The sequence below is a fragment of the Hetaerina americana genome, unplaced genomic scaffold (genome assembly GCF_022747635.1).
Source record: "Hetaerina americana unplaced genomic scaffold, ioHetAmer1.1.p SCAF_5, whole genome shotgun sequence".
NCBI classification, from domain to species: domain Eukaryota; kingdom Metazoa; phylum Arthropoda; class Insecta; order Odonata; family Calopterygidae; genus Hetaerina; species Hetaerina americana.
In genome coordinates this window covers 92,449,304-92,475,039 of record NW_027287095.1, presented here as the reverse complement: position 1 = coordinate 92,475,039, position 25,736 = coordinate 92,449,304, and the positions used below count along the sequence as shown (strand labels likewise).

The window sequence follows — 25,736 nt, the reverse complement described above, 5'->3', positions numbered from 1 at the left end:
ACTAATCCGTCCCTCCTTCGCCCCGCGCGGCGCTCGGGGGAGCAGTCTTTGACTCGCCTCCGCTCCCTGCGCGCGTGGTGCTGGGGGTGACCGCCACGAGGGACGACGGCGGGTGTTGTGCGATTCGCATCGCACCGCGCACGCACCCAAGTGTGCTGCTCTCGCGGCAAGAGTGAGTGAATTGCGCTGCTGATTGCCTTTTTCGTCAGAGAGACCTCCGACGAAACCCCCCCCCCTCCCCGGCCTCACCTCCTTCAGGACAACTCCGGGCGTCCATCGGAAGCAGTGGCGAGTCACCATGGGAGAGGAATACGATTCGCAGGAGGAAGACGTGAGTAGTAAATGCACACGTCGCATTGAAGGCGTCCGTTTGTGGTTTACCATCTCGGCTTGGTGCAGGCACTTGTACGTTTTGAGTATCTCGATCCCTCCTTGAGGTGCTTTCTGGAGGGCACTTTGAGTGAGTACGCCGTCCGTCGGATGGGACGTTAAACTGCGGACCCCTTGGCGCCTTTCGTAAAGAGTAGGCTAATGCTGACGCCAGGTTTCTCTCCACCCTTAATCCTTTCCTGTCCATCCCCTATGGCGCAAATGACCTCAGCTGTCGGTCGCCCCCCCTAAATACCACTACTACTCGAACGCTTCGAGAGAAAATCATACAAATAATATCGACAAACCCTGGTAACAGTCGCGCCTGTGTCCTCGCGATTTGAATAAGTACTTCCTCGTTTTTCTGCCGCAGATGAACATTAATTTTTTGATCGATGGAAGGGAAGTTCGAGTTCATCTTTTGCTATTTAATTCCTTCTATCCCTAAAAAATCCGTGTGGCATAGAAATACGGTATTTGTGGTTGTGTGGTTGGAAAGAGCTAACTGTTTTTACGACTAAGGATTGCCTCACCTTCTTGGCGACTCCGTAACTAGCGATGAATATTACGAGTACCAATTGTCCCTACAGTGTTCTTCTAATTAACAAAGGGACGTCAAGATTGAAAAAAAATAATTTCTAATGTCCAACAGTTCGCTGGCTTGCGTCCATTGTGGACATGGCGCATTGTATATTGTAGGGGCAGAGTTTTAGTGTCGGAGAGACTTAAGTGGGATTAGGCTCGTATTTACGTCTTTAAGAACGTAGAAAGCTTGGCCGTACATTGTGAAGAATACGTACGGTAAGGCGAGGGATTTTTTGTTGTATTAGCTCTGCTATTTTAGGGCTCGTAGTATCATGAGGACTTTTAATGCAGTAACATATCTCCTTCAGGGGCTTACTCCAGTGAGTTTGAGAAGAACCTCGTCCTCAAGCAATCCTTCGCGATCGTCTCTGGTAGTCTCGAATGAATAGGATGTGTGAATGAAAGTGAGATGAAGGTCGAGGTCATCCGGCCGCTCGGAGGAAATGGGCGATGTCCTCCTCTAATTTTGCTCCTCGGACTGCAGCTTAAAAGAGTATTTTCCTGGTCAGATTCGGACCTTTAACTGCAACAATCTCTGAGCTAACTGAAATCGCACAGCTTATCCTTGGGGTTGATTAATTCCATATTTCATCTACATTTACAAAATTCCCCGCAAGCCGCCGCTAGGGCGTGTGGCGGGGGGTGTTAGGTCACCACCCGTGAAACAGAATAAAGCCACAAGTATTCGTGACGCACAACACCCTTTGTATTGAAAAAACAATCAACATCACCTTGGAAGTAGAGCGAACTTGACAAGCTTTTTTTGGAGAGGGGGGACGTTTCACCATTCCATTGTAAAGATTGCACTTTTTTTCGCTGTCGTATCCATAAGCCCATGCCTCATCACCTGTTGTGATCCTGGACTAGAAGGTTTCATCCTCTTCAGCTTGATCAAAGAATTCCTGACAGACTTGAACTCGATGTTGTCTCTGATCTGCTGTCATCGGGCGAGGCACAAATTTGGCGGCGACTCGATGCATCCTCAATTGTTCAGTCAGGACTTAATGGCACGAACCGATCGAGATGCCACACTCTTCTGCAGGTCCCCTTACAGTCAAGCGTCGATTTGCAGGAACAAGATCGTTCGCTTTATCGATGTGGGGGGTCAACAGTCGACGCTGATGGTCTTACGGAACGAACGTCGTTTTCCATTGATTTCCGCCCCTTTTTTGAACCGGGTAAGCCACTTATAACACGCGGTTACATTTATTTAACACTGCCTCACGCAGTCTCCATCTTGTCGAGTTGGTCGATGATTCAATGATTTTGTATAAACCGCCTTAGATTTCTTGTGAACAGTACGACTAACAGTATTTTCCCCTACTTCCAACGATAATTACTGGTACATAAAATACAACTTGTGTAATGAATTATATCCTCGACCGACATCAAATATTTATAAATCGAAGTTGTCTCTTTTTCGCTCGGAGGAAGAGGTACGAGTCCGTATTTCTCAAGCGACTGCGGTGAAGACGCGAGGAATGCGTAGGACGCGTAGTGTTAATTTGTTTAGCATTGGGGGGGGGGGTTATGTTTATAGATTTTTTATCGCTGCAAGAAATGTTTTGGTCCGTAATTTTCACTTATACTGCGTATGGGTTTATGAAATTTGAACCCGAAAAATTTAATTCCTTGGCACAAAATAGTAATGCAGGGTAGCAACAGGAACTAGGAAGTCGAATGATTCTCTTACCGAGAAAATTTTAATAGTTCTTTACGATATACAGGAAGAATATATTAATATCTACACTGATATTATGTTCTGTTATCAATTATTTCACCATATTTGTCCTTGGCGGTGATATAAATGATCCCGAGGAATGCCTCAATAGTAATTGGATGTGTATTTTTCCATTGCGCGCTTAACTTCTTCCCTCATCTTGTATTTACCGAAGTATTGTATTTAATCATGCCAGAACATCACTAAATAAAGTTACAATTTTGTAGTATTTGAACATATTGGCTTTACATTTCCTGGTTTTGTACTATTTACTCTTCCATTCATCCACAGATATAAGCAGAACAATTGTCATTTTATGTGAGATTAAAACTCAAGGAAAGATTTGTAAAACAAACATGTTCAGGTAAGGAGGCTAAATTCCTTACACTGGGTCGTAATTTGATTTCACACTAACTTCTAATGACTGGAAAACTATTTGATTGAATATTTCGTAGTCACCTAGGTAGACAGTCAAGGGGTTGTAAACATAGATGAGCGCTTCAGAAGGTCAGTTGGTCAGGCATGGTATGAAAATCAATCTAAATAAAACAAAATTTACGCGGTTGTTTAGAAATAATTAACCTAAGTTTACCATTACCATTGTAAACAAACAATTAAAACTCGTAAACTAGAGCAGATGGAATAGTTTAAGTATCTTGGAAGGGTTTTGGACCAAAATGGTCAAAGTAGTAGGGACGTAAGGAAAAGAATTGCACTAGGCAAAGAGGCTGTCACAAGGAGGAGAAAGTTGATGACAGGGACGTTGAGTAAAAATGCTGAGAAAAGGCTTGTTGAAACTTTAATATGGAGCGTAGTTATGCACGGCGGGGAAACATGGTCACTGTAGCAGTAGGGTAGACGTACTGTAGATTGGAGGCTTTTGGAATATGGACGTGGAGAAGGACGGAGAAGGTGAAATGGACCAAAAGGAAAAACAAATGAGGAAGTACTAGGTATTTGTGGGCGAGGAGAGGGGTTTCTTGGGAGAAATCCTACGGAGGCAGGAAAAATGGATGAAGGGCGTATTGGTCGGCAGTAGGATGCTGAATTATGTAATCGAGGGGAGAATGTTAGGCAAATGAGGAAAGGGCAGGAATAGGATAGGGATGCTGGATGGTATGAAGGGAGGCAGGAAGTACACAAGGATGAAGAGGGTCCTGTTGTAGAGTAGGATGTTGGGTTCTCTTTACAAGCAATACAAATAAATATATTTTCATGTGTGTGTTTCAATCCGAAATCTAAACAGTAGAATACCAATATAATGATAGACTTGATGAATGAACAAAACAGTTTCAGGTTTAATTTTGTTGAATTCTTTCATGATGAGGGCAAAAAAAGAAACTTTACACTTCCGCATTTAAGATTTAATTAAAGGTTTAAAGTTAAACCTGAAACTATTATGTTTATGGAGTGCGCCAGCGACGCAATGAAAGCTAGAAACACATATACAGGGTCGCACCCAAAAGTAGTAGGACTGATTTTTTCACAAGAATGATATTGACGATATACTTACAACGACTTAATAATCTTCAAAGTATGCTCCTTGAGCTGCTACACACTTGGTATAACGTTGCTCCCATTCCCCGTACGCCCGCTGGAAATTTTCTTTGGGAATGCCGTTGATGACCCTCGTCGAAGCCTCTTGTACGGCCTTTATCGAATCAAAACGTCGTCCCTTGAGCTGTCTTTTCATCAGGTGGAAGAAGAAGAAGTCCGGTGGTGCCAGATCTGGAGAATAGGGCGGGTGCGGCAACGTGGCAACGCCGTATTTGGCCAGTAGCTGTCTGACGACGAGCGCGCCATGGCACGGTGCGTTGTCATGATGAAGCACCCAGCAGTTTGGGATGGCCGGTCGGACTCTTTTCACGCGTTCTCGGAGGCGGGTGAGCACCTGCACGTTAAGCGTCGGTCTGTGTTCAGCAGTGTCCTCACTCTGTCCACATTCGTGTCGGTTCTTGCCGTCGACGGCCGTCCGGAGCGATGGTCGTCTTCAACGAGCTCCCTACCCTCTTTAAACAACTTGTGCCTCTCAAATACTGTGGAACGGCTTAAGGCAGTGTCCCCATAAGCCTGCTTGATCGTATCGAGGGTCTCAGTTGCCGTCTTCCCGAGTTTCGCACAAAACTTCACGGAATAACGTTGCTCTAAATTCAGATTCATTTTGTTTTTCGACGCGGACAAAAAACTTGCTTCACTAAAAACTGTGTCCTCACTCAACGGCAGCCCGCCAGCGACTGAGATTGGTTTTGGTCTGTTGCTAAGAGCCCCCTCCATCTTACCCTGCCAGGCAGACCCCCCTCTACCGCTCCGTTCGCGCCAGAGAAAACCAGTCCAACCAGTTTTGGGTGCGACCCTGTATAAGTTGAAAAATTTTAATGTATGCAACCTGATGATGATGCGCAGCTTTGGAACCATGATCGTAAAATATTAAATCTTAATTCAAGAAGTGTAAATTTACTTGTTTACCCTCATCTTGGTGAATGAAGTTCTAGTTTGATTACCGAAACAGAAAAACCATGCGTTCGGATGACCATATTTTGCTAGAAACAATTGGTGATCTCTATGAAAACTCTCTTTCGGAAGAGAATGTCCCAGGCTGCAGCTGTTATCCGCCGATATCCGCCAGTGGTGCGCCCCACCGTCGTGATTGAGCCTCAACCCTAAGCATTCCAGCGGCTTTGGTCATGCTCCACCGCGGCAGCTCAAGCGTATGAGTCGCACCACTCAAAACCATGACACCCGAAATGGATTTATTTACCTTTATCAGCCCTCCACGGCCGAGGAAAACGGTTAATGTCGAAGATAACAGCGGTCTAGTCTCATACCCCACCCGAAACAGGAGGTAAACATTTGAGGAAACTTGATGATTACTTAATTTATAACATACTATAAATATATGTACAGCTGTTACTGTCCCATTTTTTTATGTTCCCGTTTTTTGTTCATATTTATCAATACATTTTTTGTTGTATATTTATAATTCAAACTAGTAAACAGAGTTAAGTTGGAGGAATGAAAGGACATAAAATGGAATCGACAAGTAACATATATGGAAGTAAAACCTGGATGAAGATAATATTCTTGGTGGGAAGAGACGCTCGGATGATCTCTCCAAGCAAGGGACAATAGTGGGAATGACGAAGGGTGGTTGCATGCAAAAGAACATTTTTAAAATTGGAGTAATTCCATATTCCAATAAATTTAATTGTAATCAAAGCTGTACATCTTCCCTGAAAAATAGACTTGTTATACGGAGGGTATAATTAGGAGCCTGCACAAGAGTGTAATTATCTTATCACCAGAAGAAGTTTGGAAGTGAAATGGGCAGTATAGCAACTGGATTTAAGCCTTCTTCTGTCTCAAATTATTTAAGAAGAACATTGCCGAAGGCTTGAAAATTTTCGTAGAAAGACCTATTTGTAATGAAAAATATCAAATACAAATAAATCATATGTGTCGGTTATTTAATAATGGATACTGGAGTCGACGCTCACCACCACGTGCCTCAGCAGAGCTAAAGGGCTGTTCTTCTTCGATATGCCATTATGTTGGCATCGATTTGTGTGTTAAGTGTAGTAACTATCCTTGCCACACGCCCGTTTCACTACTTGCAACGTAAATTTATATTATGGCCCGTGAAAACTCTCAAACTATCAATATCCGAAGCAAGACCTTCTCTTAAGACCACCGTGGTAAACGGCAACGGAAGGATTAATATCGGTGGTTAGAAGGGAAAAAATGTTCTTCTGGAATGTTTATTCTAAAATATTATTCCATTAATCGAAACGATATTTTATTGGATATAGAAGTGGGCACGATTTATTAACATTTATTTACTCGGTTCCATCTCGGCTACACATAGCTGCCTCCATTTAATTAGCATACGAATCAACAGGTCCAACTGATGATTTCCTCAAAGGCTCCCAAATTCATGTAGAGAAAACAGCTTAACCGAAGCAACCAATATATTTTGTACTCGGGCTGATGTGGGCCAATGGTTAAGGAAGTTGAAAGTTGGAGGAGAAGTTAAAGAAATTGAAGAATGCTACAAAATCGTCTGGGAAGATAGCACACTAACTTGTGTTACGTCTTATTTCCTGATATATTTCATAAATGCACCCAATTAGATATTTATTACCTGTTTATTTATCCAAGTAGTCACCTTTGAATGAATCCAATTATCCAAAATTTGAATATGTGGTCACTATATATATATATATATATATATATATATATATATATTCCAACCATTGTATCATCTACTGTAATTCTACCATCCTGCTATTACATCCTCTACTCTAATAGATTTCATGATATTTAATTAATGAAATGAGTCTTCATTATACTAGCGCTGTTGTTATTAAGGCAGTTATAGTATGGTGATAACTGTAGGTAGGTTATTAAAATGTGTTAACTTCCCCAATTAATTTCAGAGATCATTTTTGATTCGCGAATCGCTTTACTAAAATGTGGTTGCAAACTATCTAACTGTCTATCACAAATTTCTATTTAACAGTTGGCCAAATTTAAATATTGTGGCACATTTATCTTGTCGTCGTGCTCACGTGAAAATCCCGGTAGAGGCGATGTGCTTTGAGTGGAATATTGATTTGTTTCAGCCTAAATATAGAAATGCAATCCACTCTACGAGTGATTTATATTGAGGACAAATGGTGCAAGTGACTGTTACCATTTTTTAGCAATAAAGTACACCAGTGGATCCGGCAGAAAGCCGTGTTTTATTTCAATAAACTTATGAAATATTTCTTAGCCAGAAAATTAAAATATGATTCAACCGAAACGCGGCATTATCTAATGATGCAGTCTTCAATTTGGACTCAAAGCTTAACAATTCGTATGTACGCATGACGCGAATGAAGGCAGATCTAATTCGTGTGTTAAGGCGTTTATACGTTTCATAAAGTTATTTCTTTTTGGATGCGTGTGATTTTTCTGATGCCATATCTTCCTGGTGTAGCTATAAGCGACATAGGGAAAGAAACTGGCCCCCTTATTACCCTGGTAAGTGAATTTCATACATTATTGGGCTTAGTACTATAAGCTCTACCTATCTAATCAACCTTCTGGTTGATAACTGAGGTTTTATATCTTTACTGTGATATCTCTAAGCATTGAAAAGGATCGATGAATGAATTTGCTCCATTAATATATATTTATAGTTGTAGATCAATATTTGTCAGATTTGTCTTCGAAAAGTATAAATGTTTGTCATTTTATCCATGATCTATTTCTAAATACTCCGAAACTAACTCCTAATTTAAGATTAACGAGGATAGTATTATGCAGACTAAGATTGGTTTTAAGGAGAGTGGTGAATGGTGGGATAGAGACTTGAGGGAATATGATGGTGTGGAATAAGTTATTCTTTACAAGAGAAATTGTCACGCAACACTTCGAGCAAATTACTTAACAGAATGAGAACCAGGAGCAGCATGGATCGTTTTAATTAATGTATCAGTGCAAGTGGTTCGGATAAAAAGTGCAGGGAACAATTTTTCCCTGACATTAATGTGCGTCGCTGCGCGTGAACTCGGTGGTGGGGGGTGTCTGACCTTCAACACGCGCCAATCGTCTGCGAGCGTTCGTCCTGACTAAATCGTGTTTCTAGTGGACCCCTGGCGAGTGACTAGGTGCAAGGGCAAATAGCAGTGAACGATTGAACTGCGGTACACCATCAAATTTCGTGCTTGACTGGGAAAATCGGGTACGGAAACGTTGGGCATGATTTTAAGCAGGAGAGTTGGGCAGTTTTTAAGTGGCAAAAGCTCTTCGAAGATGACCTCAAAAATGTGGAGGACGAGTCCAAAGCTGGACGGCCATTGAGGTCAAGAACCGAGGACAACTTGCTCGTGAAGTGCTTAATTGAGACCCTCGGTTAAGTCTACTTATGACCGCGGATCGTATTCGCATTGAGAAGATGACAGTGCACAAAAAAGTGTCGCTGAAAATAAGACGATGCGAAAGATCTGCGCTGCGCTTGACACCCAGCGACACCTGCTCCAAGGTAACCGACTACCTAACAAAAGACGGCATGGTGACGATTCCCTAAACCCGTTGCAGTCCCAACTTGGCACCAGCAGACTATTCTCTAGTTCCAAATGTGAAATCCTCCCTCAAAAGGCACCACCATGGGTATTGTAGCAATATCTGAAACAAATATAATTTTCCCAAAACTTTTCATACAACCCTTGTAGAATGGCGGAAAGGCGACGTGCGCATAGGGTCGGCGTGCGTCTCAGACTGCTAAGGGGCGTGCGATGGATGAGGAATCAGGATGGGTGGTGTTAGGAAAGGGGAGCTCACACTTTCACTATGAACGAATACGTGTAGAAAATGGGAAATGGCAAATGAGGCGTGGAAAGAGCAGGAGATAAAAATGAAAGTTGATGGAAAAGTAATAATATGTATACACGTACAATGTCAGCTGTGTTTGTAGATTATAATATTAGTTGAGATATAATAGTTAAGTACTAGGGACGTTTAAAAAGAACTGTTTTAGGCAGAGAAAATTTTACAAGAAGGGAGATGATGGCAGACGTAATGAGTAAGGAAGTAAATACGAATGCACGTAAAAAAAGTGATAAAAACTTTGACATGGTGTCGTGCAGTGCAGACAAATGGTCCTTATAGGAACACGTTTGCGTAAATTGAAGACTTATAAAACGTGGCCATGCGGAAAGATGGAACAGGTATAATGGACAGAAAATAATAAGCAAAAGAGAAATTCTTCGTCGTGTTGGGGGAGGGTAGGGATTGTTGAGATAAAATACTGGAGGTTCAGTTGAAGGGCAATGGGATGTTGAAGACTGTGATAGAGGGGAGAATATTGGGCAAATGAGGAAGGGACAGGAAAATGATAAGAGGAGAAGGATGCTGCATGGAATTAAGGAGGAGAGAAGTATAGGGAATATAAGCGGGGCTTATTGTAGTGGGTGAACTCTACCTACACCTTCTGAAAGATGATTGAAGCTTTGTGGAAAACTATTTGCAAGGTACGAAGAAAGAATCAAACACTTTTCGTTTTCAAAGGAAAGAATTTATTATTTTCGACTAGTTCATTCTCCTATATATTGTAGTTTTAAGAAAATGTGAGAGGAAGAGTTAATATGGACTGATTTTTAGAATCTATGAGGAAGGAATCTGGCCGAAAGACTTTTTGAGATCAGTGTTTGTTCCTATTCCTACGGCTGCATCTTTTGAGGACTAGAGAAAAATAAGTTCGATTTTCCATGCAGTTAAAGTGGTTCCCAGGACCATTAACTAAAGGACAGAGAGTAAGGAAAATGATTACTCAGGGGATGATCAGTTTGGGTTAAGGAAGGGGATAGGCACGCGTGATGCCATTGCAGTAATGAGATTATTAATTGAGAGGAATATAGAACACAACCAGGAGGTATTTGCCTGTTTCGTAGATTTCGAAAAGGCGTTTAATAGAGTGAATTGGGAAAAGCTAATGAGTATATTGCAGAAAATAAAAATAGATTGTAGGGACAGGATGCTAATCCTCAACCTGTACATGTCTCAGAATAAGGCTGATGGGCAGTGTTAGGAAGAGATGTAAGGCAGCGTTGCCCATTGTCACTGTTGTTGTTCAACCTGTATGTAGAGGAAATGATTAAAGAGTCAAGGGAAGAACTGGAGTTAGGAATGAAAGTCGGCGGGGAATTCTTAAAATCAGTTCGTTTGGCTGATGACCAAGTTCTAGCATGTCAGTCAGCGAAGGGATTGCTAGCTTTGCTGAGTGAATTGGAAATTCAGTGCGACAGGTATGGGATGAGAATCAATATTAATAAAACACAGGTTATGCGATTTTGTAGAAAGAAAAAAGCTAAGCTAAACATTAAAATAGAAGGGCAAAATCTAGAACAGGTAGAACAGTTTACGTATCTCGGAAGTGTTTTGGACCAACACGGTCAAAGTAGTAGGGACGTAAGGAGAAGAATTGCGCGAGGCAAAGAGGCTTTCACAAGGAGGAGGGAATTGATGACAGGAACGTTGAGTAAGAATATTAAGAAAAGACTCGTAAAAACTTTGATATGTAGCGTAGTTCTGTGCGGCGCGGAAACGTGGTCACGGAAGCAGGATTATAGAAGTAGATTGAAGGCTTTTGAAATGTGGGTGTGGAGAAGAATGAAGAAGGTGAAATGGACCGAGAAGAAAACAAATGAGGAAGTACTTGGTATGGTGGGCGAAGAGGGGTTTGTTTGGGAGAAATCCTCTAGAGGCAGTCAAAATGAAAATGAAGGGCGTATTGGTCGACATTTGGATGTTGAAGACTGTAATAGAGAGGAGGATGCTAGGCAAACGAGGAAAGGGAAGGAACAGGATAGGGATGTTGGACGGGATGAAGGGAGGAAGAAAGTACTCAGAGATGAAGAGGGACCTGATGTAGAGTGGGATGCTGGATTGCGTTTTGTTAGGAGTCACAAAATATTTATTTGGTAGTTTTGTCCATTCAAAAACCTACCGGTAGTTTACCTAATAAATGAAAAATACGATCGTGCAACGAAGAACCGGAGCGTTTGAGACATGGTGTTGAAGAATAACGCTTAAGGTTAAATGTACGGGCAAATTGAGAAACCAGGAAGTATTTCCATAGATGAGCAGGAAAAGAAATCATCCACTATGGAGAACTCTTAAGGCAAGGAAGATGAATTGGATGGATTGGACAAAACTTTTGCCACACAATGGATTAGTTTTAGACTTAATGAACGGGAAGATTTGAAGGGAATATCCCTTGAGGATAAGAAAGAAAGAAGTGAATAGGGCATCTTAAAGAGGACGTAGGTTGCAGAGATTCTATCAGGGGGGAGAGGGAATCAACACTGAATAGAGAAGAATGGATACTGCATTCAGCCAGTCTTATAATTGAAACACTAATGTTTATGATACTATACGTACACGTACTATGCTACACATATACAAAAAAGCCTTTAGCTCCATTGATTTTACTACATCTTGCTAAATATTTGCATCCATTATTTGGACGAATCTAAATTTAAAAAATATCTCATCCAAATTGCAGACGAAACCACAACAGGTGGTTTAAATTTCTACAAGTGTAAAAGAGGAAGGAAATCAATCAGCATTGCTTCTCAAGCTAAGAATATTCTGATTAATGATGAAACATCGTTATTAGAATTATTTTTATAAAGGTATTTTGGAATTTCATTATAAGATATCTGTTGCAACTCACTTAATTCAGTCATACTCGTCAATACTGTATTGTAGCGTTCTCACTCTTCAGTATTCTACCATTCATCACTCAAGGACATGAGGTAAGTTCTGCTCCGACTTCCCGGTCTGAATGGAGGAATTTAATACCGGCCGGACAGCAGAAAAGAGCGTCGGCAGATGGAACCAAGAGCAGGTTCAAAGAGCAAATGGGAAAGTTCTCCTATATGTACAAACTGTTTTGACAGAAAATCCTACTTTGCCGCCGACTGCGATAACCTCACATGAATTCAGCGTCTCACGTCGTTGATTTCGGCTTGAAACGGTAGCAATGATCCATGGAACTCTCGTTCAACTGCAAACCTAATGCCAAACCACTTTTGCACACAATTTGGGGTACATTTCCACTTGGACACGCCGATGTGACATACATTTCAACAATTTTTGGAGGCATTTTTTGTCATTTTAAGCCTTTTTTAAGTATCGGACAAGGAGGCCTATGCGCATCCCGATTTGATTAATTCTTCTTTGGACTTCGACGTGCCACTGCTCTTAACACGCGTCGTTATTTCGAGGCAGAATAACAGCAGAGTAGCAATTGGCGTCCTTCCATTCCTGCATGCCGGCAAATAATTCCATAAATGTTTCGCTCGCACCTCGGTGGTTCATGGAACAATATCCGTAATTTTTCCCGTAGGTTTCGACAAAAGTTATGAAAACAGTGCTGCGGGCGGACTTAACCACTTTATATTTTTTACGGTTCATAATAATTCAAGCGTTAACTTGAAAAAACATGGCAGTTAAAGAATTTTATTACTCAAACAATCTGGAGACCAATGCTCTTCAAAAAATATGGCAACTCTTCACCTTTGGACAGGGCTTGACCACGCATCCATACCCAATGGAGGGTTTCAAGAAAGAGATTTTACGTACGTGGTCTACCAACGCAGAAACTTTTCAGTTAAGCATTCAGTAGAGTATTCATTGGATACGCTCATTTATATAAATTAGGTTTGGCATTGATAATATCGATGGTTAACATATATATATATATATATATATATATATATATATATATATATATATATATATATATATATATATATATATATATATATATAATTATATATATAGCTATGTACGGCGCGGAAACGTGGTCATTGAAGCAGGAGGATAGACGTAGACTGGAGGCTTTTGAAATAAAATGTTTGTTTGGTAGTTGTGTCCATCCAAAAACCTACCTTAACCGGTAGATTACCTTTAAAAAATATATATATATATATATATATATATATATATATATATATATATATATATATATATATATATATAAACACACATAAATATATTATATACATTTATATTCATGCATACACACATGATTACTTTGAACCCAGAATGAAACGTTCTTTGGGTGAATTCTTTTGTCGTTAATTTTGCCGCGAATTTTGAATGGCCGTTTCCGTTTCACGTTCACGACTTCGCGTTGCGATACTGATAGCATTTTGCCCATCCGCCTTCCCACGCCAATCGATCATCTCTAAAAACATTCTCTCCCCCTCTCTCTCTTAATGAGACCTCTCTTCCTCGACGACCGTGCCTTCGTCCACCGCGCGGCCGCCGAGGATCGATGCGAGGGCCGCTTTGTCCGGGGCCGCCCGCCACCGGAAGGGCGACGCCCCTTCCGGCGGCCGCTGGTTTATCGCAATCATAAATGGTGAATGCGGCCGCGGGGCGAATGGGGCCGGCGGGGTGCGACGGGAGGCAGCCGCGGGTGCCGAGTTAATCATTTAACCAGCAGGCACGTGGACACATTTGCCGCGGTGACGTCTCCTTCGGTCGTCGGCGTTGTCGCGAGGGCCGCACTTACTTTGGGTTTCTGGGAATCGCTCGACGACACACACCTGCCTCGGGCCTCTTGCTTTTCAACTCGCTTCTTATTCTGGCACTGCGGCAGAGAAGGTCGGAGGCTCTTTGTTTCGGCACTGGCAGTCACTGAAAACACCTTTCCAAGCGCCTTCCAAGCATTTGGGATAAAAATGCTCATTTGAGAGTTAAGAGGCGGGTGGAAGGCATACTATGGTCGCCTTTGTTAAAAAATATCATGTTGAATGTTTTCGATCAGGATTCGGAAAGCATGCGATGGACGGTCTCCTTGGGAACCCTTCGCATCACTGAATTAATCACTAGCTATACTCAGTCGAGTATATTCAGCAAGGAGATCAATTTTGTGATAAATGATTAATTTCGTTGAATTTTCTTCCGCGTCGATACTTCTTTCAGCTCGGAAGACCATTCGGTAGGCGTTCGAGGGGGCTTTTCAAGCAGCACAGAAGACCCACCTCGTCATGAAGGCATTTCCAAGTGGGAAGTGAATTTACCAAGAGGGATGATATAAGAGCGTCATATTTTCCTTCACGGCATGAGTGGTCCGAGTTGGTTGGCACGAAGGCATTTGCCCAAAGTGCCAACCAACTCGTTGGGCGTTCGAGAGAAAAGATCTTTTGAGCTCGAATTGATAATCCGTCTCGGAAGTGACGTTTAATTAATAAGTCTGACGCTTTTGGGATAGCCCGCCAGGGTTTTCAGACAATGGCGGAGGGAGAATGATGGGCCAATGAAGTAAGTTTGGAATAAAGCAAATCAAGTGCTTCGATCGCGTTGGAGATAAACGGACGCGAAATTAGCACCAGCATGGGAGAACGGTAGTTTAGCGGGTGACAACAATGGCGCTGCTGCAGGGTGTGATGGAGGGAAGGCTTTTGTGGAAATATTGGGGGAAGGACGAAATATTATCGGTTCAATAGTGCGAGAGAGAGGGCAGGGAAATTGGTAACTGCTTCACCACATGCGCCACTTACTTAATACTGGAGGCAGGGATTAAAGCTGGACTAATGTGGAATACAAAAGTTGGCTTAAATATTTTCTGAGGCTGCTGACATTCGTTCTGAATTTCTTTGTTGATGCATCGGATATATATGTATACGAGGGTCATCCGGAAAGTAGTACCCGTTCGTGAAATAAAGACACAAAAGTAAATATTAACAAACATAAAAAATTTTATTTGAAAGAGGATACTTTAAACTACTTCTCAACATAATCTCCAAGCAAATTAAGGCATTTGTCATAACGTGTGACAAGTTTCTGTATTCCTGCTGCATAGTCCTTCGCCGCCAGCTCATTGAGATACGCGAGGGACCCATCTTGCACAAATTTTTGCATAATGCAGATGGTGTTTAACAATTTCATGAACAATTGTTCGAGAAACATTGGGAAAATGCTCACAGATGTCATCAATTGTGACGCGCCGATCGTTCCTCACGAATTCGTCAACTGAGCTCACCAGTTGGTCTGTAATGACAGACGGTCTCTCCGAACGCTCATCGTCGTGTGTGTTCCCCCTCCCCATGTTGAAGTTGCGACACCACCGCCGAACAGACGACTCGTCCATTACATTGTCTCCATACACCTCCTTTAATTGGCGATGAATATCACATGGGCGAACGTTTCTTGCATTGAGGAATTTAATCACTGCCCTCACTTCACAACTGGCGGCGTTCTCAATTTTTTTAAACATTGTAAACAATCACAGAAACAACACAGGCAATGCTAGCGTCACGCAACTTGGCTCAGAGAAGGCAGACAAGCCACTGAAGCTATCTGACCTCGTCCAGCGGCTACTCGCGTCGTCAGCACTTCATGCGGCACGAACGGGTACTACTTTCCGGATGACCCTCGTGTGTATATATATATATATATATATATATATATATATATATATATATATATATATATATATATATATATATATATATATATATATATATATATATATATATATATATATATATATATATATATATATATATATATATATATATATATATATATATATATATATATATATATATATATATATATATATATATATATATCTCTTTTATATATATATATATATAAAATATCTTCGAAATGGAACGCTCATCGGCGACACACAAATATATAAAAACACAGATGTAGATTTTTAGAATATAGAGACACAAAGAAAGGACACTCACAATTTGTTATTTTACGTTTCGACAGCACGGCTGTCGTCTTCAGAATGGCGTTCTCGGGGAAGAGCGGAGAGGATGTGCGGGGGAGAGGTGGGGGAAGGAGAGGTAAAGGGACCAATAGGAAATGAACAAGGGGGTGGGGGGGATATGTAGGCAGCCAATTGATGCATTCAGTGGGCTTGGTTCAGCCCGGGCGGTTTGAATGATTGGGCCACCCAGATATGTGCCATCTCGCGGGTTCTCACCTCTATTATACTCGCAGATTTGGGAAGGATTTCAATCACCGAAACAGAGAAGCAGTCGTCAAAAGATTGGTTGTGGGAAGCGGTGTGAGTAGGGATGGGATAATTAAGAAAGGTGGGAGATTTGGTGGAAGAAGACGACAGCCGTGCTGTCGAAACGTAAAATAACAAATTGTGAGTGTCCTTTCTTTGTGTCTCTATATTCTAAAAATCTACATCTGTGTTTATATATATATATATATATATATATATATATATATGTGTGTGTGTGTGTGTGTATATATATACATATATATATATATATATATATATATATATATATATATATATATATATATATATATATATATAATATTTGGACGGCACAATAGACCACAAATATTAGTAACACTTAAAAGGACACTCGAATTGTAGATTGTTTTAGCTTTCCGCCTTGTCATAGGCCTTCTTCAAGTAATACTCTTCAACTTCTTCAAGACTTGAGACTTCTTCAAATCTTACTTGAAGAAGGCCTCTGAGAAGGCCGAAAGCTCAAGCAATGTACAATGTTAGTGTCCTTTTAAGTGTTACTATTTTATTTGTGTTCTATTGTGCCGTCCAAATATTATACTGCTCGTGTGAGTGTTTCGATATCATCGATATATACTACCTTGATCAAAAAGTTCCCGGAATAACCACCGTGTGGCGCTCCCATCGTTCCGATTTGAGTTCTGTTTTTTTGTTAAATTGGTACATCTGTTGTTGATATTCCCTTTAAATCTTAGTGTCATAACTTGACATTTGCAAAAGTTACGTAGCCAAGAGTACATCTATCTCTGTGTGTGTTGGCGATTTTTTACAATTGCAGAAATGGATTTGAATTTGCAACAACGAACTTGTATTAAATTTTGCGTAAAAAACGGATTTAGTGGCGCACGGACGTTGGAAATGTTGGAAAAGTGTTTCGGCAACGATTCTCTAAAAAAAACGGTCGTTTACCAGTGGCACGAGCGGTTCAGAAGTGGTCGTGAGTCAATCGAAGATGATGAACGCAGTGGCAGACCATCGACATCGAAAGTCGGTGAAAAAATTGATAAAGTAAAAGAAATGTTGGTCAATTAACCATCAGAGAAATAGCGGAGGACTTGAACATTGCCTATGGATCCGCCCAAGACATTGTGGTTAATGATTTGGGTTTCCGTCGTGTAGCAGCAAAGTTGGTGCCAAAAGACCTCAATTTCATGCAAAAAAGAGACCGTGTTGACGTCGCAAAAGACATGATTTGCGAGGCTGAATCCGATCCCACATTCATCAAAAGGATCATTACTGGAGACGAGACGTGGGTTTATGAGTACGACACGCAATCCAGACATCAGGCAAGTGAATGGCGTTCACCAAATGAGCCGAGACCAAAAAAACCACGTCGTTTTCAGTCAAAAAAGAAGGCAATGCTGACGGTTTTCATGGATTACAACGGTGTAGTGCATCATGAATTTTTGCCAGAAGGCCAGACAGTAAACAAAGAGTATTATTTGGGCGTTATGAGACGTTTGCGTGAAGCAATTCGCCGAAAGAGACCAGAAATGTGGGCAGAAAACTCGTGGATTTTGCACCATGATAACGCACCGTCGCACAGTGCTATCATTATTCGTAATTTTTTGACGAAAAATGCAACAAATACCATCCAACAGCCACCGAATTCACCTGATTTGGCTCCCTGTGACTTCTTTCTGTTCAATCGAGTTAAAAAACCATTACGGGGAACGCGTTTTAGCAGCCGAGAGGAAGTAATGGAAAAATCGCAGGAAGCACTGATGGACATACCGAAAACCGAATATAAAAAATGTTTCGAGGATTGGATCAAGCGCTGGCATAAGTGTGTTGCAGTCGATGGGGATTACTTTGAAGGGGACAATATAGATTTAGATGAATAAACTTGTATTTTTAATTTTCTGAATAAATTCCGGGAAATTTTTGATCAAGGTAGTATATATATACATATACATATATATACATATATATACATATATATACATATATATATACATATATATATATATACATATATGGGGAATGGAACTCTGGACCCTCCGGTCAGTAGTCCAACGCTTTGTCCCCTGGACTACCGCGACCCACATTTAATATATATTTATTTATTTATTCATTTTTTTTTATTTATTTAGCCTTAGTCCGAAAACAGCACTTTTTAGCCTTTGCATCGGACTTTTAACAGTGACAACAATGGAGACGATTACAAACACCCAAGCCCAAGGTGGAGGAAAACCCACCCAGGCGGGAATCGAATCCGAGACCCTCGGATTCGCAGACGAGGACGTTTCCCCGCCGCCACCGAGGCTTGAAAGGTGTACACACACGCATCACACATGCAAGGTTTGTGTATAAAAGGTATCGGTAGCAATATTTTCCCGACGTGTGCTTGAAGTGCTGAATTCCGACCGTCGGTTAAGTGCGCGCATGATCGCATATCATTTTGGCATTGATACGACGACAGTGTACACCAATATCGCTGAAAATTTGGCGATGCGCTAAACTCTTCCCGAAGGTCTTGACAGACAATCAAAATCAGAGCCGAGAGTCTTCTACTATCTGACGAAAAATGTCATCGCGACGATTCCCCAGCACCCTCACAGTGCCAACTTGGCGCCAGCAGACTGTTTCCTTTTCCCAAAAGTGATGTCTAACCATCCATCAAAGGACACCACCATGGGACCCTAAGTTAAGCCGTCAAAGAAGCTTGCACACGTACCCTTAAGAGTGCCCAAATCCGGAATCCGCCAACCAGGGAGCCTTCGAGTCGTGAAAAAGCCGCTCTGGAAAATGTGTGCCGACGCTCAATGGATGTACTTTGAAGAATTTTGAGAGACATTATGGTGTAAATATCTAAAACAAATCTATTTTTCTGAAAATTTTCCTGATACTTTTTATACCAATTATGTTTATCCTGATTGTATTCTTAAGTTCCTCAATATTAGTGACCTCATTACTGCAATGACATCACGCTTCCCTCTCCCCTTCCTGAACCCAAACTGATCATCCTCTAAGTGATCATTTTTCCTGCTCTCCATTTTCTTATTTATGATCCGGAGGACTACTTTAACAACTTGCGAAATAAAATATATTTTCTAAAGTCACCACATAAAAGTCACCTGAATGTACTTCCAAGAATTTTGAGGCCTCATGGCGGTAATTAAAATTAATATATTCGTCCACAACTTTTTCCCGATACTTTTCATAAAAACCATGTATTTATTTCCTACAAAATTCTAATCAGCAACAAACATTTATGGATTCTAAGGGCTGTTAAATTTTAAACTGTTTGCATACTTAATATTTCAACGCAATCAGCAAACAGATTTGCCTTATATTCTTATTTCTATGCTGCGTATGCAGAAAACGTTTGACATATCAATTTCCTTTCAATAAAGAGTTACAGATGCCGGCAAACGATGACATACGAGTATGCCAGTTAGCAAATCGACCCTAGTAGGTAATGATAGAAATAGATGTACATTCTTAAGACTACTTTTTCACGCGAAATATTCTCTCGGTAACTTGGAAAAAAATATTCCGACTGAAGCATCATTCCTCCCCATCCCCGCGGTATTCACTGCTCCGCCTTTCTCAGTCTTTCGGGCATTCGCGTATGAGATTGCAAATTTGGGTGACTCGGAGAACCCTTTGGTAGGATATCAGAGCGGTGAAGCGATGCGTGTGATGAGGGTGTGAAAGATTGGTGGGAACATTGCGAGTGGAACGCGAGGGGATATGGAAATTTAAATTTTATATTAAGTGGAGAAATCCCGGCATCGACCAGGCATGAATTAATGATATACGGCGAGCATAAAAATTGAGAGGCTAATGAGTTCCACATATTCGGAAGTTGCCCTTTTTAAAGTGCGCGATAATGTCAGTGGGGAGAGAGTCCACCGTTCATTGATCGAATCACGTTCAGCACACGCGGCATGTCCTGAATACGACGCGCGCGTAGACTTCACTCGCGAGACTGGTTTCAATTAAGAGCACGACGACTTTTTTTTACTTCAATCTTCCTTTGAACCTTTTACTGCCGATTTTCCATTTAATTCCGTAACTTCGTAGTTTCCTGTCATATGCATACCACCCCTCTCTCAAGTATGCCAACTCTGTCGTACTCTTCGAGCAGGGCAGCAGGACAGTCCTGACGGGACGTGTGCACAGCCAAGTACTCGAAAGTGGGTGGGATCGACTTCGACGTCAAGTTCGCGTGGAATACGAACCCCAGGCATTCAATCTACAAGGCCGAGAAAAACGAGCGGGCTTACTTCATGCGTGATAATCGCATCGCGAGCTTCCGACTTACTTCACGTATAAACACCTGTTCCAAATTTGAAATTGCGGCCAATTCGTTAGTTCGTAAGTGCAGTTGAATAGATTGCCTTGGTGCTTCAAGTTTTAAGGATATTAAACATATCTTCCATGTTCATATATATACTTCTCACAGCCCGTTATTATCGTACAACTATTTCTTCTCTATTTTGACAAGCATTGAAATGTCAATCTTTATGCTTTTTGAGGATTCAAAATATTGGATGAACTAAAAATAGCTAACATGAATCTTGATGTATTAAATCATAACTTCGCATGTTTTCCTCAGGAATGAATTAAAGCTGGAAATCATAAATAAAAATGATTTTGACTGTATTTATTTTATATGCTAAGTGCATTTTATTTAATAAACATATATCAACCAATAGAAATGTGTACAGCAAATATTTGTATTTTGGAGGTATCAAAAACCGCCATTCGTGCCATCGACCACCAAGTGTACTTGTCAGCATGCGCTACGGTTAGGCTAGAAAGCTGTGCCACCCTGCACAATTACTCTGAAAGTGAATAAACAGAGGAATTTACCAGGGACCTCCTCGAACATTCTTCTACGTCTCCTCTCGAAAACATGAGCAAGTATAGTAATGTAAAGTAAAGTAAGTATGAATTAAGTATAATTATTTTATGGTTTACTTTTGGTCTGTGTTCAATTAGTAAAATTTACTAATTTATCTTCAATCAGAAAATCTTTCGTCTCTAATCCTTCCTTCGTCAATAAGTATACTCTGTAAATTCTTGTTTTCTTCTTATCGTATCTTCATTTCTCTTCGACTCTAACATTTCGAAATTATGCGATAGTAACTTCCTTCTAATATTATCATTTTATCAATTTCCAAAGACACACTAAATAAAAGTGGCCGAGTCGATCTTCGATTGCCCTCATTTCATTCCGATCGCTTCCAAGGAACTCAAGAATAAATTCGCAATTGAGACCTCAAGAGAAGGTATTTGGATTGCTCGATCTATTCTAAGAAATGGGAGGAGGGAGTGTTTGGGGATTCCTCCGAATTCTGGCGAGTCGGGGGCCTGTGAGGGGGATTGGCGGGAGGGAGGGCCACCACTCCCGCCTCCCCTCTACTCCGCTCGCGTGATGTCAACTGTGGATCGAAACCCCTTCGCAAACAATTATTGGTCACCCGGGAGGAATGGGCGCAGCGGAAGAGAGCAAAAGAAAGGGACGGAAGGGGGCGTCGTCCCCCGCCCCTTTTGCCTCCGGAGTCACTCCTCCTCAGCATCACTCGGGGAATCCTCCGGTCAGCCGAAATCGTGACACTCCCCTTTTACCCGATGAGCTATTGGCTACTTCTTTCGTTTTATTAATCGAAAGAAATCATTGATTTAAACCGAATAGTACAATTGTGCCGGTATCTGATAAAAAAATATTAACGCGAAGCATTCAGCTGAAATTTCGATTCACTGATCACAATTATTCTTCGACGAGTTACAATAGCGGCTCTTTTTCAGGCTTGAAATTCTTATTGATAACCATGGTATGCTTTATTTCAATGAAGCCGAGTTTTGGTCATGGATGTCACCACCCAGTTAAAACGTTTCATGATGACTCCATGAATCTATGTTAAGTTACGTCGAGTAATGTGTGATATTTAGACATATATATAAATAAATAAATATATATATATATATATATATATATATATATATATATATATATATTAAGCTCTTTGGCTTGGAAACAAATATATAAAAACATTGATGAAAACATTTAAACACAGAAACACAAAGAAAGGACACTCACATATGTAGTTTTGACGTTTCGACGGCGCGGCCGTCGTCATCAGAATGCCGTTCTCGGGGGAAGAGCGGAGAGGTTATTTTTGAGAGGGGTGAGGGAAGAGAGGTAAGGACGAATAGGAAACGGAAAAGGGGGTGGAAGGGGATTTGTAGGTGACTGTTGGTTGGATTCAGTGCACTTAGTTCAGCCCGGGAGGTTTAAATGATTGGAGCACCCAGATATAGATAGAAAGACTATAGATAGGCTTTCGATAAAGTCCCCCATTGCAAGTAACTTGCGAAGTTGGAAGCTTTTGGAAAAAACGAGAGTATTATATGCTGGATTAGACTTAAGAGATCATGTTCAAACAGCCGTCCTGGTGTATCATCCGATACTGTCAAAGTCACGTCGGTGTACCACAAGGACGTTTCATAAGCCTCCTCTTATTACTTATTTACATAAATGACCTCAGTACCGTGGTTAATAGCAAGCCCCGTCTTTTTGCCGACGATGCAGTGATTTAAGGGGCATTCAAAGTCGCAAAGACCGAGTCGCGTTAGCTAACGACCTAGATGCAATTCAGACTTGGTGCAATACATGGCAATTGGAATTAAATTTGAAAAAATACGTAGTAAAACACTTTTAGGAAAAGAGTAATTTCCTCCAATTTAGTTACAAAGTGAAAAAAACCGAAATCGCGAGGGTAGATTCCTTTAAATACTTGGGTGCAACAATTACTCACGATCTGTCCTGGGGAAAGCATATACGAGAAATATGCGGTCGGGCTAATAAAAAAATTGGGATTTGTAAAAAGAGTGCTGGGTAAATGCGACGAAAAAGTGAAGGAACGATGTTTTCTTGCCCTAGTCAGGCCACACCTAGAGTATGCTGCCAGTATATGGGATCCTCAAGAGATAAAATTGATTTCGGAATTGGATCTAGTTCAGTGGAGGGGGTCTTCATTTGTCAAACATTGTTATGACCAACGCGGTAGTGTCACTACTTTGCTAGAAAATTTAGGCTGGGATTTCCTTACACAGCGGCGTTTACAATATAGATTAAAATTATCAAAAACATTTACAGATAGGTCATTTTCCGATGACATCAAGGACATAATAAACCCCAACGTATTACGGGCGGAGGGATCACGAATATAAGATTAGAGAGATAGACTGCAAGACTGACAGGTTTAAAATTTCATTTTGTCCAAGAACGATAATAGACCAGAATGCTTGTAGTCGAAATCCCCCAGGAGTCAGTTCGACACAATACGTATTAACCTACAAGGTAGGGGCTGCACGTGGTTATATATCTATATTTTTTTGTAGGTTCCCCCACCTTGCCCCACCTCCTCCATTACCCTTTCCTCCTGTTGTCCCCCCTGCCACACACCTTTATGGTGGCTCGTAGGGTATTGATGTAGATGTAGATGATATGAGCCGTCTCGCGGGTTCTAAACTGTATGCTACTTGTAGATTTGGGAAGGTTTTCAATCACACAACAAAGAAGCAGTTATCAAAAGATCGATCGTGAGAAGCAGTGTGGGTAAGGATGGGATAGTTACCCCAGTAGATATCCCATCTTCTTTCTGCCAATCTATCATCTATCTTCCTTAATTACAGAAATAACAGAAAAGCAGAACCGACGAACTTAGTCATTGTTCAGATATATGTATATGCCACCAAGCAGTCATAGGAAGGAAGAAGTCTAAAGGGTATACGATTAGTTAGAGGACATAATTGCGTGTTTTCCTGCAGGGAAACATTTGATAGTGACGGGGGATTGGAATTCGACGGTAGGCGAAGGAAGTGATGGTGATGAGGTGGGGGACTACGGTTTAGGTACGAGGAATGACCGCGGGGAGAAAGCAATTGAGTTATGTCGGAGACAGAGGTTAAACACCACCACCTTTCATGGTATTAATAAATCAAAATGTAAAGACAGTAATTTTTCGCTAAGGCCACTGGTTTTCCATTTAAATGTAAAATAGACGCAAGCTGAAACGCAATTTCAAGCAACCAGAGCCTTGGTAAGTTATGAATTCGTTCGTTTCTAAATGAGAAAAAAGACTTGCCGTAGGCGTAGGTGACCGAATAAGTGAAGGCTTGGCATTTCGGGTCAACCGTGGAGAGAAGGATGATGTGATACCATTGATTGTCAAGGGCCGGCTGGTATAGGATTTAAAACACATATTATTTAGTAATTCCACCATTCACTTACAAAACAATTTACAAAGCTATTTGAATTTTGACCCCTAGCAAATTAGCCATTTTCTTTGCCGAAAATATAACTGTACTAATGAGAATTTTATTGTTTTCCTTACGCTATCTTTTAAAAAGAATCACCATAAAACATGATGAATGTATCTTCCGACAATACAGGCTGCATAAGGCTTTTCGTTTCATTAAAAAGCCATTTTACTATTCAGTTTTCAATATTTTAACTTTTTTGTCATTTGATGGATTGATGCCCGTTTTTCCACAAAAAGAAATCAACAGCTTCCCTCTTCCGCTAATGTGCCGTTCGTCACACGTGGCGTCCGAGTAACAGCTGCCCTGCCAATCATTTACGCTTCACTCCTGAACCTTTGCCTTATATCTTACCCATGCATACAACTAGTATATACAGGTACACTATACATGGGGTATACTATATACACGTCTATACATGCGTACACCTTCTTTAGTGCGGCCTCTTCTTCCGAATTAGTGTGCTAGACATGGTTTGCACAAAAAGTTTCGGAAAAATAGATTTATTTCAGATATTGCTACAATGTCTCAAAATTCTTCAAAGTGCATCCCTTGAGCGTCACACTTTTGCCAGCTACTTTCCCACGACTTGAAGGCTCCCTGGTAGGCGAATTCCATAAGGCCCTTGGCGGTACGTGTACAATTTCTTTGGCGGCATTTAGGGTTCCATGGTGATGTCCTTCGAGAGAATTTTTCTGTTTTGGGAATGGAAAATACTCTGATGGTACCAAATCGGGACTGTAAGGGGTTTGGGGAATCATCGCGATGCCGTTCCAGAAGATCTTCGCAAGCAGACACTCGGCTCTGCCCTTTCGGTCATCCATCAAAACCTTCGGGCGGACGTGTTTAGCGCAGATCTTTCGCATCACCAAATTTCCAGTGATATTTCGTGTGTGCACTGTAATCTTATCAATGACAATTCGACCTGCTTCCATGACAACACTTAACCGAAGGCCTGAACTGAAGGCACTTCGCGTACACGTCAGGAAAAAATTATAAACGATACTTTTCATGCAAACCTTGTAGAGCATACGCCTACTTTTAAATCGTGCCACGCTTTTGGTTCAACGCTGCCCGTGGCGTCATTTCTTCGACGGCCTTCCCGGTCCCGTCCACCCTCTCCCCTCTCCACATTCCGACCCCCGTGCACTCCCTCGTGGGCGATTTGTAGCGAATAATAAACCACTATTCCAATGTTAATAAAATGCATTAGTACTAGGTTTT

The 25,736-nt window shown here is 41.2% G+C and overlaps 1 protein-coding gene across 2 annotated transcripts in view; it reads left to right on the top strand.

Annotated features, from left to right (window-relative positions):
* The first annotated feature begins 233 nt into the window (after positions 1 to 233).
* The window catches only part of LOC139693860 (venom dipeptidyl peptidase 4-like), a 308,421-nt gene continuing 282,918 nt past the window's right edge, over positions 234 to 25,736 (top strand). For both annotated transcript variants that reach the window (XM_071592169.1, XM_071592168.1), the window contains exon 1: positions 234 to 331. In XM_071592169.1, coding sequence (XP_071448270.1) covers positions 299 to 331 — 33 coding nt within the window. In that variant the 5' untranslated portion in view covers positions 234 to 298. The remainder of the gene's footprint in view (positions 332 to 25,736) is intronic.